This window comes from Pogona vitticeps, chromosome 4, assembly GCF_051106095.1.
Source record: "Pogona vitticeps strain Pit_001003342236 chromosome 4, PviZW2.1, whole genome shotgun sequence".
In the NCBI taxonomy this organism is placed as follows: domain Eukaryota; kingdom Metazoa; phylum Chordata; class Lepidosauria; order Squamata; family Agamidae; genus Pogona; species Pogona vitticeps.
In genome coordinates this window covers 130,927,133-130,943,608 of record NC_135786.1, presented here as the reverse complement: position 1 = coordinate 130,943,608, position 16,476 = coordinate 130,927,133, and the positions used below count along the sequence as shown (strand labels likewise).

The 16,476-nt window shown below is 39.9% G+C and overlaps 1 protein-coding gene across 3 annotated transcripts in view; it reads right to left on the bottom strand.

Annotated features, from left to right (window-relative positions):
• LOC110082121 (uncharacterized) overlaps nt 1-16,476 on the bottom strand; it is a 35,159-nt gene extending 18,683 nt beyond the window's left edge. For 2 of the 3 annotated variants that reach the window (XM_072998388.2, XM_072998390.2), the window contains exons 1-3: nt 8,135-8,275; nt 1,818-1,865; nt 826-954 (exon numbers count right to left, since the gene is read on the bottom strand). In XM_072998388.2, coding sequence (XP_072854489.2) covers nt 826-954; nt 1,818-1,865; nt 8,135-8,233 — 276 coding nt within the window. In that variant the 5' untranslated portion in view covers nt 8,234-8,275. Of the gene's footprint in view, nt 1-825; nt 955-1,817; nt 1,866-8,134; nt 8,276-16,426 lie in introns of those variants that run through there. The other variant, XM_072998389.2, reaches the window with a different exon arrangement.

The following is a 16,476-nucleotide window of genomic DNA, read 5'->3' as shown; positions in this document are numbered from 1 at the left end:
CACTTTAGTTGATCCGTGGTGCAATGGAAGAGAAGCTTCTTATTGGCTAGCAAAGCACCACAATGCCCCTGGCAGGATGTATACATTGTGTAATTAGGATGATGAACCTGGTGGTGCCTGTCTGAGGCCACTTCCTCTCCCCCTGCTCTTTAGCTTGACTCTCGAGACAAAAGGAAAATAAAACATGTTCCTTTTTATCCCATAGTGCTTGGTCTCCACCATGTCAAACTCCAAAATAGAAGCATGGGTTACATAAAATACTCTTCTCCAGGGTTGGTGGAAGCAACAAACCTATTACGGTATGTGTGAACTTTGCAAACTTTTCCTCCAGATCTGTCATAGTCACCATTGCTTGGCCCAGAATGCATTTGTGTGCATCTCTGTGCAGCCTAAGTAATCACAGGATGCTGCTGAATCAACCTTCCCCATGGGACAGCTGGGAGACAGCACCACCACCTATCACACAAGCCTCAGCCTTGGCAATACACGCTAGGTGCACTTAAATCCTAGGCCACACCAATCTGGTATTCAGCAGCAGCAGCAGCACTAGCCCTATATCTGTAATGAAAGAAGGACTGGAAATGTGAGTAGTTGAAAGATGCCTGAATTGGCTTCCCTCTCTTATTCATCCTTACTTTCATCCACCAACCCAAGATTAAAATTACTTAATATACTTGAGACTAAATCTGTAAAAAATTTTATATCATAAGCACAGGGGGCTGGTCTCTGTGTAAGGTGCCCAGCAAAAGAAGGTAGATCCTATGGGAAGATAGTTGCCAACATTTGGATTCTGTTGCGACCACAATTTCCTGACTTCTTCCTTACCCTCTGGACAAAGCTTTTGGTTTTTGCTTGGAGTCCACAGTGGTGGCCTTCACACACCAGCAAGGATATACTGTAGCCAAGAGGCACCATGACCAGCAGAGGTTGCAGATGTTCCAGGAATAATTTGTCCTGAAGTGAAAATCCAAAAGGACCTACTATGGTTGATACTGGCACAAAAAACATCTGGCACTATAAAAGCATTGGGCATGCCAGTTACAACATCTGTCATTACCATCATCGTCCTTTTCCTCCCCAATGTCTCTGGGCTCCCATCTCCATTAAACAATTACAGTGTTGCAATCTACAGTGTGAACCAACGTTTTTATTCCAACGAATTTAAAATGTTGGAAATTGGAGCAAAACATCTTTCTATGAACTAATTTTTTGAGTAATTGGAATACTGCAATGTATGGCAAATTATACTGCAAATGCAGACACTTCTGTCTTTCACAACAGGAAGTATTTTTTCCAAACGATGCATAATGTATTTTTGGAATTCACTGCAACAACATGTGCTGTTTAAATTAGGGTTCTGTAAATGATTTGGACAACTGCCCGATGGAATCAGGCTAGTTTAGATTGATCTGCATTGGGTCTGAATCACTATGCCTACAAACACATCTCTTGGTACCTTCTATGGTCCCTATTCCCCTCCTGTGTTTTCTTTAAAGAGGTTTTTCCTTTTGTGAAATCATCACTGAAGCAAGAAGACGAAAGCAAACCACACCACATAATCCTGTGAGCTAAGGATAAAAACACAGAGGCTGGGATGTTGACACCTTGGGCCACAGCAATGAGGACACACAGTTTGCCTTCTAGAAATGAATGTCCTATGACTGGCCATGCATAACATAGCAGCCATTTTGTAAAACCCTCACTTCCAAAAATTCCAGGGGTCTACTGGCCCCAAATGGGTAGGAATCCTTGAGCAGCACCTCATATATTGCAGAAAGGCCTGCAGAGGAAAAGATCCAGGATACTGTATTTGGTACCTGGCCAGTGTCCAGATTGAAGACTCCATCGATAGTGAAGCAGCTTTCCTGGAAAGGGGCAACAGCACACAAATTAGCCTTCATATCTTCCAGGCCTCAAAGTCTTCAAGCATCTTCCATGTTTTGGGAACAACTTGTGAAGCTACTGCTCCTAATTCACCCTTACTAGTACTACCTGTTCAAAGCTCTTAAAAGATAGATGATAAAACAGTGCATGCTGTTTAGCCTCTCATGAGCCCCTCCTTTTCTTTTAATCACACTGAGAGCAAAACTAGGTGTAATGCCAGCAGACTTATGTACAGATCTGAGAGTTTTGTATAGCATGTTTTTTTAAAGGAATTTGCATTATTATTTAGTACCCCACAGCCATGTTATCATTATTATTGCTCTTATACCACAAGTAATTTTGTGGCATTTTTCATGTTAAAACACACTCTCACTGCCAGCAGGCCATAAATATATGGGAGCACTGCCCACCAGTACACTCTCTGTCTTTTCGTGTGTTTTTAAAATATAATTTAATTATTTAAAAATAATTTTATTTCTAAAGAAAAGACAATCCATCATGTTACAAGTAATAAATACAAAGCTTAACATAGTAAGCTGTCATCCTACATTGTTATATAATTTAACTGTTCACGAATTGCTATTCCCCACAATTCTAAAAATCACATTTACACCATTCCCAATCTCATCTTAAAGAAATATCGACCAACAATCTAAATGCTCCAAATTGTTTTCCAAACCACGTGTCTCAAGATTTATTTTATTGACATATTTTAATAAAGGCTTCCAGTTTTCAATGAATTGACTGTGCCTTATTTCTCCTCTATATAGTCTAACTTTATTAGTCATTTTTTCCATCAACATTGAATGCCATATCTGATTCATAAACACTTGTAATGAGAGATCCTGAGCGTTTTTCCAATTTCTAGCGATCTCAGATCTTGCGGTGTCTATAAGATTTGCAACTAATTCTTTATTTTCAAGTTTCTCATTTCTCCCTGTGTAAATAATGAAAATAACAATAATGTTTCATTCATATCTATTTTTTGTTTGGTCAGCGTCTCTATCCATCTAATTACCTCATGCCAGAATGTTTCTATTTTGGGGCAAGAAATCCACATATGTTCCAAAGTTCCTTTTTCTCCACAGTTCCTCCAACATTTATCTGATATGTCTTTATTAATTCTGAGTAACTTAGTAGAATATAAATGCCACCAATGCACTACCTTCAGAACTATTTCTTTCACATTTGCTGATATAGATTTATGTGGGTATTTATTCCATATGCCTGTCCAGATTTTCTCGGGTAAATTAATATTTAAAATTGTTTCCCACACTGTTTTTGGTCCTCCACCTTTTCCATATTCTTTCTCAATAATACTTTTATATACAGTGGGGTCTCGACTTACGAACGGCTCAACATATGAACGTTTCGACTTACAAATCGCTCTCATAGGAATATATGGACTCGACTTACGAACTTAGATTCGAGTTACGAACTCTTTTTTTTCTTTTTTTTAAAGCTAAGTCATCTTAGGTTAAAAGGAAAAAAGAAAAAATATTCCCCTCTAGTGGCAGAAGGTGGAATAGCAGCTTCCCATTAGTTTCTATGGACGAAAAGAGCAGATACGGATTAAATGGTTTTCAATGCATTCCTATGGGAAATGCAGATTCGACTTAAGAACTTTTCGATCTGAGAACTGCCTTCCAATACGGATTAAGTTCTTAAGTCAAGACCCCACTGTATTAGTGATGTTAGTCCTCTCTTTTTATTTTTATCTTTTTGGATACAATATTGTTCACATTCAGTTAACGTTCTTAGAGAGCCAGGTTTTTGTTGTAACTGAATAGCGAAACTTCTTATTTGTTTTATTTGTAGCCAGTTGGTATTTATTTACTTTGTTTTTTCTTCTATTTCCATAATAGTGATTGGTTCCCCTGAATTGAATAAGTCAGTAATTCTATATACAGTATTCCAATTTGTTTCTACTCCTTAAATTGTGCATATTTCTCTTGAGACTTAAAATCTGGGTGATCCAAGATTTAAAGGGGATATTGGCGGGGCCAAAGTTTTACTATGTTTTCGTCATATCCTTAATGTTTTGGAAATCAATGGGTTCTGTATTTGTTCTCCTTTTCTAATTATTTTAGTGGTAGAAATATACTTATTTACTATGTCCATTTTCGTTTCACCTTCCATTTCCACCCAATCGGGATTCTTGCAAGTCTCATTGATTTATATATATTTAATAATTTGGTTTATTTGTAAAGCTTCATAATATTTTTGGAGCTGTGATATCCCTAGTCCCCCTTTTTGACCCTGTCTATATTTAACACTATTGATGAATCTTATCTTCCTTCCTTTCCTGCAATGAATTTTTCTAGCTTTCCTTGCCATAGGTCTACTTTTTTTTGTTTCTGGCTGTAGTGGAATATTTTGGAATAGAAATTGAAATTTTGGTAATATATAAGATTTAATTAGAGCAATTCTCCCCAACATTGATAGGTTCAAATTGACCCACTTTCTCATTTTTCTTTTGCTAATTTAAATAGATTTCTATCGTTTCTGTAAATTAATTGATTAAGGTTTTTTGTTACCCATATTCCTAAATATTTAAAACTTGAATAGCATGAGATACTTTTAAAATTTCATTTTATTCTATAATAGGAATATTTAGAAATAATAACTTAAATTTTTGGAAATTAATTTTTAAACCGGTATACTGACTATATTCCGGTAATATTTCTTTTAAGTGGTGGTGCTGCGGGCTAAACCACAGAAGCCTGAGCTGCAGGGTCAGAAGGCCAGCAGTCGTAAGATCAAATCCACATGATGGAGTGAGCTCCCATTGCTTTGTCCCAGCTCCTCGCCAACCTAGCAGTTCGAAAGCATGTAAATGTGAGTAGATAAATAGGTACCACCTTGGTGGGAAGGTAAAAACGGCGTTCCCTAGTCCCTAGTTCCCTAGCTGGCCATGTGACAACGGAAACTGTCTTCGTACAAGTACTGGCTCTACGGCTTGAAAAATGGGATGAGCACCGCCCCTAGAGTCGGACACGACTGGACTAAAGAAAAATGTCAAGGAGAACCTTTACCTTTTACTATTCTTTGTAATGGGTCCTCCAAAAAAGGAGCATATCTTCTGCGTACAAATTTATTTTGTGTTGTCTGTTTTTCATGATCAGTCCTCTAATGTTTCCACTTTCTCTTATTTTTGCCACAAGAGGTTCTATTATTAATGCAAATAAAATTGGAGACAAGGGATCACCTTGCTAGGTCCTCTAAATAAAGTAAATTTGTCAGATTCTACTCCATTAATAAGTACAGTAGCACCTGCTCCTATGTGTACTTCCTTTAGAACTTTAAGAAAAATTTTACCCATATTCATCTTTTCCAAAAGATCAAACATAAATTTCCATTCCACCCGATCAAAGACCTTAAGGGCATCCAGTTAGAGTATTGCTATCTTCTTTTCTTTATTAGCTTATATATAATATTTAGTACTCTCCGGATAGCATTTCGCATTTGTCTTCCTGGCATAAAACCATATTGATCTGTATGAACATATTTAGTTATAAAACTACTTAATCTTTGTGCCAGTATTGTTGATAAAAAAATTTTGATCTTGATTTTGCAGTGTTATAGGTCTATAAGATGAAGGAGACATTGGATCTTTTTCTGGTTTTAATATATTTATTATTCTGGCCATATGCCATGACTCTGGCATTTCCTCACCACCCAAAATTGAATTAAATAGCTTCTATGACATCTTCTTCATATACTTTATAGAAATTAGCTGTGAATCCATCACAGCCTGGTGCTTTTCCTTTCTTAAGTTTTTTAATAACTGAACTTATCTCAGTTTTGGGCTGTTTAAATAATTTTTGTTTCTCTAAAATTTGGTTTATTGGTAATGTGTGTATAAATTTCTTGGTGTTTATATCAGGTGTTACTTCTGATTTATATAAATATTTATAATATTCCATAAATGTAGAGAGTATTTGTTGCTGTGAATTTACCATTATTCCTTCCTTCATTTTTAATGAGACAATTGTTCTTTTTGCTATCATCTTTTTAACTGCATATGATAGCAATTTAGTGTTCATTACAGTGGTGCCTCGCACAACGAGTGCACCGTAGAATGACGAATCCGCACAACGGGGCCGTTCTATGGCTCAAAATCGCAGAGCGAAGGTCGGTAAGCGGTTCGCTTACCAACCTTCGCTTTGCGACCCGCCGATCAGCTGTTCGGTGGCTTCAAAATGGCCGCCGGAAGCCCCAAAATGGCCACACGCAGTGTTTTCGCGCCGTCGTTAAGCAAGGGGAGGGCGTGAAAATGGCTGCCGGCCATCGGAGAAACATCGCTGTACAGTGAGTAAAGCTGCTATTGGAATGCATTAAACTAAGTTTAATGCGTTCCAATGGCTTTTTTTGATCCGTACAGCGATGTTTTCACACAGCGAGGGTTAATCCGGAACGGATTAACCTCGCTGTGTGAGGTACCACTGTATATTCTCTCTTTAAATAGTTCATAGCAGTCTGAACCTTTGCTGTATCCAATGCCTCTAACTCTGCTCTAGTTTTTGTTAGTTCATTAAATATGTTATTGGTTCCTAATTGTTTATGTTGTTCTGATAGTTTTTTTATTTTACTTTCTAATTGTTCTTGGAGCTTATTTCGTTCTTTCTTTATTCTAGAGGTGTCCATAATAAAAATTCCTCTTAGGTAGGCTTTTAGGGCATCCCGTAGCAATGCTGATTTTATTTCTGCAGTAGCATTTATTTTATGTACATTTTTAAGTTCTTTATTTTTCCAATAATTTCTGTATTTAAACATACGTTAGAGCTCCATCTCCAAATTCTAGATTTACTCTTTGCTTCATTGACCCAAGAAAGTTTTAATGGTGCATGTTAAGAGGCTATCTCTGGGGCAGATTGTATTTTGTCCAGATTTGAGACCAAAGTGTTTGAAATAAGGAAGTGATCAGTCTGTCACTTTAGGTTTTAAATATCTCCACCCATCAATTAAACCTGATCTCTCTATTAGCTTCCCAATTTTATTACCATCATTTGATACCTTTCTATTTTTTGATGTTATATCGATTTTGTTTAAAATACAAGTTGTTTCTCCACCTAGGATACTTTCTCCCCAGGCAAATTCTTTTACCTTTCTTTAAAAGTTCTGCATAAAATTTGCTTGACCTATGTTGGGGGCGTAATAAGAACCAATAGTTAATCATTTGTCTTTCAATTTTCCTTTTACTATAATATATTTGCGTTTAGGGTCTCCCATATAATCAGTCACTTCAAATTTTGAGTTCTTCATGAAGATTAGCCTTATGTGTTCCATTTGCGATATTTTTATTTTATTTTATTTATTTATTGTATTTCGACCACTCTAGGCGGCTTACAACTGTTCACCTAACATTGAGTGCTTAATGATCTCTTTCTTGTCCTTATTTTGATGAGTCTCCTGTAACAACGACACATCTACTCTTAATGACTCTATATCATTTCACTATCTTTTCATGAGAGAGGCTCATGGACACTTACTTGTTCTCAGGCAGAATCATAACCATAAAGCAAACTAAATGCAAGAGATTTAGTTAAGGAGAATCATCCGGTATGATGAGCAGACATCTGTTATTACTTGAGGGAGCACCTCTTCTAAAGTCATGCTAAAGGTATTGTTTAGCTTGACCTTCAGAATTACCATTCCACTCACATCCATTAATGAAGTAACTAAGCACTTAACAAGTTCCCTTATAGTAAGTCTAATCATTTGTCCATCAAGTTCAGCATTATTCACACTTTTTCCTTTGAATGATTATTGAACCACAAGGAAGGACAACAGTTGGGGTTTGCAGTGGGACAGAGCCATCCATCCACAGTCAGACCCAAAAGGGTCTGGAGTTTTTAGCATTGCCTGATGATATCACTCTTCGTATCTGTGCTAATACATCTTTGCGCTACCTCTTGCACATGCATACTCCCATGAAGTGGCACAAGATATGATCCCACAGAGAGAAAGGCTCAGGAGGTGTTAGTTCTAAGTGGCTGGATTTTGGCAATTCCTTTATGCAGTTCCAGGTGCCACATGATAGACTCTTCAGTGGCTATCATAGTGTCTCCCACACGGTTTGCCTGAATCCGCAGCTGTATATATATATGAAAAAAGTTTGCTGTTGTGAGCCTGAAATATAAGAATTCTCTCAGAAATGTCAGTCTAGGCCACCTGCAGGCCACGTGTTGCCAAACTCACTCAAGTCTTTGAGCACCAACCAAAATGATCACTGTAGAAATCTACTCACATAAGCTTGTTTATCTGCCTTGTTAATGAATATCAGACGGTTAGAATCTTCATTTACTACCACAAAGCTCTCTTGCTTCAATGATCCTAAAAGGAACATGAGATAGAAGGACAAATGAGAAGAAGCATTCTCTCTGTTCTCTCCCTTTCTAGCCTATGTCTGGTTCAGTTAGCACTTGGGTGTTTGAATCCAGATGAAACATATCAGAAGACAAACACATTATAAAGAAAGGGCTGTGACTCATTGGCTCCAGTCCAGTTCCTGTAACTGAGGAAATTAGCGAGTACCTCATGCGGATTTACCAACCATATCCACAAACCACAGACAGCAAAGTGGTTTCTTGGGGAAGGCAGTTCAAAATATAGCAGGGAGGTCCAAAAAATAAGCAATTATAATCCTTAGCTCACTTGTTGTGAAGCCTATGGATGCTGACTTGCTGTTTTAACTGTAGTCCTCTTCTATAGTTTTTCTCCCCTGGGTTTGTGTTTTATTTTAATAATAAATGCAGTTGCAGCTCCAGCACACCCAGTATAATCAGAAAACAAACCACTGAGTCTCTCAGGATACCTCACCTCTAAAATAAATCCGTTCTCTTTATAGGTTCTTTCCATTTTATTGTTGACCTCAGCTAAGGATTAGTATTCCTCACCCACCTATGTATCTTCTGTATGAATTGCCCCACGAGTGCTCTATGTTCCCATGTGTAGCATGAGGTAGTATGGAGTCTTTGATTGCTGATTTTCTTTCATTGTGTCCCACCCCACAATTAAAATGTGAAAAAGTTGAGAGGAATAGTAATAAAATATCCTACAGTATATGAACTAGAGTGAAGACCCCCTACTTCAGTGGGAGGGGAGAGGATGTGTGTGAAATGGCAGAAGCTTTTCCTCTTTTCAGGTCAACATGTTATAATCACATTGGCAAAATAAACTATACTCAGAACAATAACTGTAAACCACTATCAAGTCTGGACAGTGCATGAGATATAAAAGGGTTAAATTAATAAATATAATATATATCTTAGCCTAACCAGAGCCACCTTGCTTTCTGTAAATTGCTTTGCTACATAAATGTGTAAACCTAATGTATCAAGGTTTCTGCTTAGCAGAGAAGAATCGACAATAGGAGGGAGGCTACCTGAATTGCTGTTGCCGGCAACGAACTAGTCTAACTGAGAATGTGTCCTTGGTCAGTGATAAGGAACATGGGAGTCTACCATCCCAGAACTGGGAGGGGATGACATCTGCAAACCCTCCTTTCCTCCTCCTGCTCCCCATCCTTTGTCTCCCCTTACTCATTTAAAAGCTTATAAAAGTATATTCTGTAATGAGCACAGTGTGCTTCTTCTTCGCATGTTTCTGCGCGTGAAGTTGCGACTATTTGCTTGCTTTCAGCTGGAAATAAAAAAAATATCTACTGGATCTCTCTGTCTCTGGCTGATTGATTAATGCATTAGTGACAGGCAAAAAGCCAGGAAGTAGTCTTGGCACCCTTCATTTTTGGCAACCACGAAGGGACTTAGAAGCATAAAATGCCTACCTAAAATTGGCAGAAGGAAGCCTTCAGACTGGCTCCTGGAGAAACCCAGGATGACCCTAATCCATCCCAGCGTGCCCTGACCATATTTGTCAGGGGGACGTGGTCTAGGTTGTCCGGGGCAGACCAGTGAAGCCACAATTGAATACCTCATAAGAGATTCATTGGAAATCACAAAGAGGTCTTTAGGACATGAATATAAAATGGGCAATTGGAGTAGAAGAAGACTTCAAGACGTGAGTATAAACAGGCACGTGTATTTTGTGTATCTTGTCCCCAAATGCTTGAGATGTCCAAATGGATGAATGATTGTGAAGGAGGGTTTCAGTATGCAGTTCTGTTCCCCCCCCCAGAACAGTCCGGGAAAAACCACCCCATGCGAATGAAAACAGAGGGCTAGGCCAGCCCTAACCCTAGATTGTCAAGTGACTAGGGCCGAGAAATCTGCATAAGCTATTGCAATACCGTAAGTTTTTACACGAGAGTAAAATTGAGTGAATAAGTAACGTGGCAAAGTTTTATCACAGCAGCTGCAAGTGATCCTATTAGGATCACTTCACTGCAATGCGTATTAAGCTACAGGGAAATTTTACAAAACTCCAAACAAGTAATAACATTACTAAGAGGGGAAAAAGGGGAAACTGAGGAACCTTTGTATGTTAACCTGACCCACTTATAAACCTGGGTCAAGATTTACTTCACTGACCTTCTGTAGGGGCTTGTGATGACACGCTTTTGCATTTAATGAAAAATACTTAGCATTGAACTCTAATTGTGTATCTCCATACATCAGTGACACAACATTCATGAAATAATTGATAAAGGTGTTCTTACTGGAGATTTTCCCTCCACAATAGAATTGTATTAAGCAGCAGTTGCATCGTTCATATGCCTATGAACAATCCCAATTAAACCAACTCTTTCCACATTGAGCCTAGAACATCTTGAACATTAATAGGGTAATTTTGCACCAGAGACAAGACCATTAAGGTGCACTCACTAACCACTCTCCTTGCTCCTTATTCTTCACTGCTTTCCAAAGGGGAATGAGGTAAAAGGTAGTATGGAGTCACAAACATACAAGATACTGTACTGCAAAAAGTTTTAAATATGCAGTTCTTGGTTCAATTTGCAATTTTAAGTCCCATTTACTTATTTTGCTGCTCTCCTGTGCAGCAATAGATACTGTATTGTGCAACACAGCAAATCAGCATTCCATAAGGCAATTTTAAAAATGGGGGCATCCCAAACAAAACATTATAACTTTGAAGCCGGACCTCAGATCAATACCAAATTTGGCACAGATGTAGCAGACAGTCTGTTCTTGCTGTGTGCAAAATCTGGGGAAGTTTTCAAGATATGGTTTTGTTTTACCCACCCACCCCCATGCAGATATCAACAACCCTTTCTTTCTACAGATTTAAAACATATCAAATATATTTAAAATACCAAATTTGTTTCTCTTGAAAGAGAATGGTTAGTCCCAGCCTCCCATGTTTTTATTTGGAAGGAATCCAGACCGCTCACAATTGCAGAAAAATAGCCCTGACGATTGCTTTGTATTTGAGTGAGAAGTGGTTAGCTAATGAAAAACAGAGTCAGCTTCTGGGATTTTCTCTTGCTTGGTCTCACTTTGTGAATGATAGTGATCAGAAGAGGGTATCCTGTAGACCATCTTGACTGCTGCCATTGGCATTGTCAACATTCATGCTGCCCTTTACTGTGTAAAGCTTGGCACCCCTTTTCCTCCTGCCAATGCAGGCACAATATTGTGCAGCAATATCAGGCCATTTCCTGGCTTTTTGAATTGTGGGTATAGAAACACAATATCCCACATTCATAAACTGGAGAGTTTTTTTTTAAAGAAATGAATTAGTACTTGGATAACCTCACCATGATTAGAGGGAAGGAGCTGGGGCAATACAGTGAGCTTATCCGCACAAGGAATGATTGAATAAGGCTCCTGAAATGTGTTCTCATAAGGATGGTGTGCCTGGGATAAAAGAGTAATATTTTTCATATATATTCATGTCCCACCCCACCCAGCTATAGGCACCCATAGCAAATGCCTTTCTTGCCTTCCCCTACTCACACTCTTGAAAACATCTGGTGGACATTTGGTTGGGGAAGACTGACACGTAGACTCTTTCCAACAGCAGTGCCAAAGAGATGACTCAGGATGTGGAAATGTGCAGCAGTCAAGATGGACTACAGGATACCCTCTTCTGCTCACTATCATTCATAAAGTGAATTTCAGGGTGTGGAAACAGGCAGCAGTCACAAACTGCCTTTCATCCAGTTTGTCAGATCTGTATTTTGCAAAATGCTCAAATAGTGAATGCTTCCCTTTTGTTCTGATGCCCTGTTTTTATACTGAATATTTGTGCCAAATATAAATTGCTTTTTTGAGTAAGGTGCTCTGATACCGTCTCTTGGATGAAGATGCAGTTTATACATTTTCTAAATTTACCAGTGGTTGTAAACAGTGCCATGTATAATGTCCTTGAATTAAGCCAAAGATCTACCACAATGCTAGCACATGCTGACCACGACCGCAACACACCATATGACAAAAGAGGAAGTTGAAGCTGGCGGAGGCACCATTGAAAAGGGAACTAGTTCATTTGCTAGGCATGCAGCAGGGCAACAGGAGGAAATGTGGAAGAGGTGATGCAGGGAAGGGGCACCATCTTTTAAGAAAAGGGAAGACTCCACAGAAGGAACTATGGCATCTCTTGGCCACAGGAATGGCATTAATGTAGTGAAACTCTGTTATTTTCACACTGCGGCCTGATTTTCATTTTCCTGTCTTTCTCAGATTTCTGTACAAACTCATGTAGATTTCAATATCATTTTAAGAAGCTGAGAGAAGAATGTCAGGATTGCACCTCTGCTGCAAATCAGGGTGTTGTTTACCTTTGCTTCCTTTTCTACAGTCCTAACAAAAGTTAGCTTGAGCATTACTGCCATTGTCCATGAAAGATCACCTTCTGCTCCTGCTGCCACCCAATAGCTGTCCTTCAGGAGTTTTTCTGCTCTCCTTACTCTGGAAATCCTCCATTTTCTTCTTGTGATGTGACTTTTCTTTCTTGAGGAGCATGGATGCATCCTGGGCTGATGTCTCAGCTGTTGATCATTTTGCTTGGAGGGACCCTGCCAGGAGTCTAAATTTGTGGTGGAGTTTAGCCTCCTGGCGGCATTGCTCTCAGCTTCCCTCACACACTCAGACCTCTTGACCATGTTCAGAAGGGAAATATGAGTCCAAACACCTTGTCATTTGGAGCTCCTCCTACAACTGGGTAGCAGCACCACAATCAAGATCAAAGGAGGGAGGTGGCAGGCAACCCTGGGGCAGCTGAAGGTGGCAAGTCATATGTGTGCATACAGACCAAAGCAGCACAGTGTCCCAGCTCCCAAAGGCCAGCTGAGGGGCAGCCTGGAGGGGGGGGGAAGCAGGAGAACCAAAGGATACAGAGGCTACTAGCAGGTGAAACAGTAACAGTAGCATGACTAAGCCTCGTGGTGCAGTGGTTAAACCGCTGTACTGCAGCCAAAACTGTGCTCACGACCTGGGGTTCAATCCTAGGTAGCCGGCTCAAGGTTGACTCAGCCTTCTATCCTTCCGAGGTCGATAAAATGAGTACCCAGCTCCCTGGGGGATCAATGTGTAGCCTGCCTAATTAACTTGTAAACCTCCCAGAGAGTGCTTGAAGTGCTATGGGGTAGTATATAAGCAGCTCGCTTTGCTTTGCTTTTGCTTTGATGCAGGTGCCCTTTCCAAAGCAGCCAGTGAAGAATGTTGCTTGTAGCTGGGCTCCCCACTTATGCTGGCCTTGTTCTGTATTCAGTAGTAGCACCAGCATCAGCTGTAGCCTGTGTCAAACGTTTTTCCATTTTACCAACTTAGTCTAAAACGATGCCCCTATATTTCTTTCTTCTTTTTATTCTGCTGATACAGCAGACATGATAACTATCTTTCTGGCAGCAGGTTAATATTAAATATAAAAGCTATGCATTAGACAGATTCTTCACTCCATCACTGAATATTAAATGTATAATTTAATTTATTTAAGGAGATTTTAATTTAATATTGAATAGAAAAAAATTTAATTTCATACATTGAATTGTAAAGTTAATAAATATTAAAACTGGCTAGATACAGTTCATAAATGGGTCCTTTCAAATTGACATATAAGATTTATTGCAAAAATGTGCCCTTTCTTTTTGGTGATGGATCTGTGACTACTCTATCTATCTGAGGAACCACACCTTCCTCTATGAGCATGGCTAGGTCTTCAGTTCCTAGGGGAACCTTTACCTTTACTGTGTGGACCACAGCAAACTATGGCCTTAAAGAAATGGGAGTGCCTGACCACCTTATCTATCTCCTGAGAAACCTATATGTGGGACAGGAAGCAACCATTAGAACTGGATATGGAGCAACTGATTGTTTCAGAATTGGGAAAGGAGTATGACAAGGCTGTATATTGTCCCACAGCTTATTTAACATATATGCGAAAGGCCGGACTGGAGGAATCCCAATTAAGATTGCCGGAAGAAATATCAACAACCTCTGATATGCAGATGATGCCACTCTGATGGCAGAAAGTGAGGAGGAATTAAAGAACTTCATAATGAGGGTGATAGAGGAGAGTGCAAAAAATGGTCTGAAGCTCAACATCAAAAAGCTAAGATAATGGCCACTGGTCCCATCACCTCCTGTCAAATAGAAGGGGAAGATATGGAGGCAGTGACAGATTTTACTTTCTTAGGCTCCATGATCACTGCAGATGGCGACAGCAGCCACAAAATTAAAAGACGCCTGCTTCTTGGGATGAAAGCGATGACAAACCTCGACAGCATCTTAAAAAGCAGAGACATCACATTGCCAACAAAGGTCCACATAGTCAAAGCTATGGTTTTTCCAGTAACAATGTATGGAAGTGAGAGCTGGACCACAAAGAAGGCTGACCACCGAAGAATTGATGCTTTTGAATTGTGGTACTGGAGGAGGCTTTTGAGAGTCCCCTGGACTGCAAGGAGAACAAACCTATCAATTCTAAAGGAAATCAACCCTGAGTGCTCAGTAGAAGGACAGATCCTGAAGCTGAGGCTCCAATACTTTGGCCATCTCGTGAGAAGAGAAGACTCTTTGGAAAAGATGTTGATGTTGGGAAAGTGTGAAGGCAAGAGGAGAAGGGGACAACAGAGGATGAGATGGTGGGACAGTGTCATCGAAGCAACCAACATGAATCTGACCCAACTCCGGGAGGCAATGGAAGACAGGAGGGCCTGGCGTGCTCTGGTCCATGGGGTCACGAAGAGTCGGACATGAGTTAAAGACTAAACAACAAGGGGAAGGAGTTCCTGCATAGGAGAAACCACAGTTTCAGACCCTGCAGCAATAACAAGTTAATATGGCAGTGGCAGGAATAAATACTGTACATCTTAGTTTCAACTTTTTGTAAAAGCCTCACACATGGAGGGTGTATCCTCTAGTGCTGGTTTCTGAGTTTGGCTGATAAATCTGGGGGCTGACACCAGAACTGAATTGGCCTTTTTTATTAGACAAAGGAGGGCGACTGGTTCAGGCTGAAGATGCTGCCCCTCAGCTATTAGAGGAGAACGTATCACATAGCAAGCTGGCCTGCTGCCTTAGGTGCAACGCTGTCCTGTCACTGTGCTGAAGCAGGGTTCACCTGACAGTCTGTTTTGATGTCTATACATGGAAAGTGCCTGTGCTTTGCTTTAAAAAGCAAAATATTTTAGGTTTGACTCAGTGCATCAGGCAGACAAAATTGATCCATTCATTGGTTAAGGACAGAAGGCTAGATTTATTTCAAGCCCTGCCAATTCAAGGGTTTCATAAGCTGCCTGCTCAGTGATATCAGATGAACCGGGATACCAAGGGATGTAGTTAGCCTAGCATTAGCAATAGCTGTGGAGGATCATTCCATGTTTTAAAAGGTAAGTAAAAGAGTTTCACAAGTGAAAGATATTACACCATGCTTTTGAAATATTTTTATCCATGCAGTTGTAATTTCCCCCCCTACACTAAGCTGTCTAAAAGCTGATTTACTATGAAGCTGCCTTTTGTATCTTGAGAGGTTCCTGGAAGTGCAGCTGACAGGCAGCCACATCCCATTTCACATAAAGGTCTCTGTGTGGTGCTGAGTCCTGCTGTGACACACAGACCGCTTGTGGATCAAAGCTGGTCAAGGAACATACATGTTAGGTGTATGGAAGAAAGAAGGCGCGAGGGACGGAGAAGTGAACAAGGGGACCTGCAGCAAACATGCATTCTGCAAAACAAATACAGAACAAGACAGTCCATCCAGAAAGATGACAGCAATGACTGGAAAGAATGCAGTGGTGAAACAGAGAGCCATATCCTAAAAGTTCTGCATTTCTGCCGAGCTCCTCAGCAACCCCCTGCTTAAGCAAAACTGGTACAAAGTGAATGGCTCCCCTGTTTTTTCTACTCCTTCCTTGCTGTTCTAAATTCCTTCTTGACCACATACTTCACTGGATGCCCTTCAGGACTATTTCTGTCCCAACAACAAGCTCCCCCACCAATAACGCAATGTTTTTTGTTCTCACATTTAAAGATCATAAGATATGCCTTGAATCTTTGCCTGTACACTGCATAATTAGTCAATATGACAGATCTAGAGTGGGATCTACAGTGTGACCATTTTTCAGGTGCTTTGCAGAAATCCCCTACGGAAGGCTCTCTGCCCCCCCTGGGTTGAGTACCTGTCATCTGTCGAATTCCCAGAGCTGCTTGGACATGCACATCCTGTCTG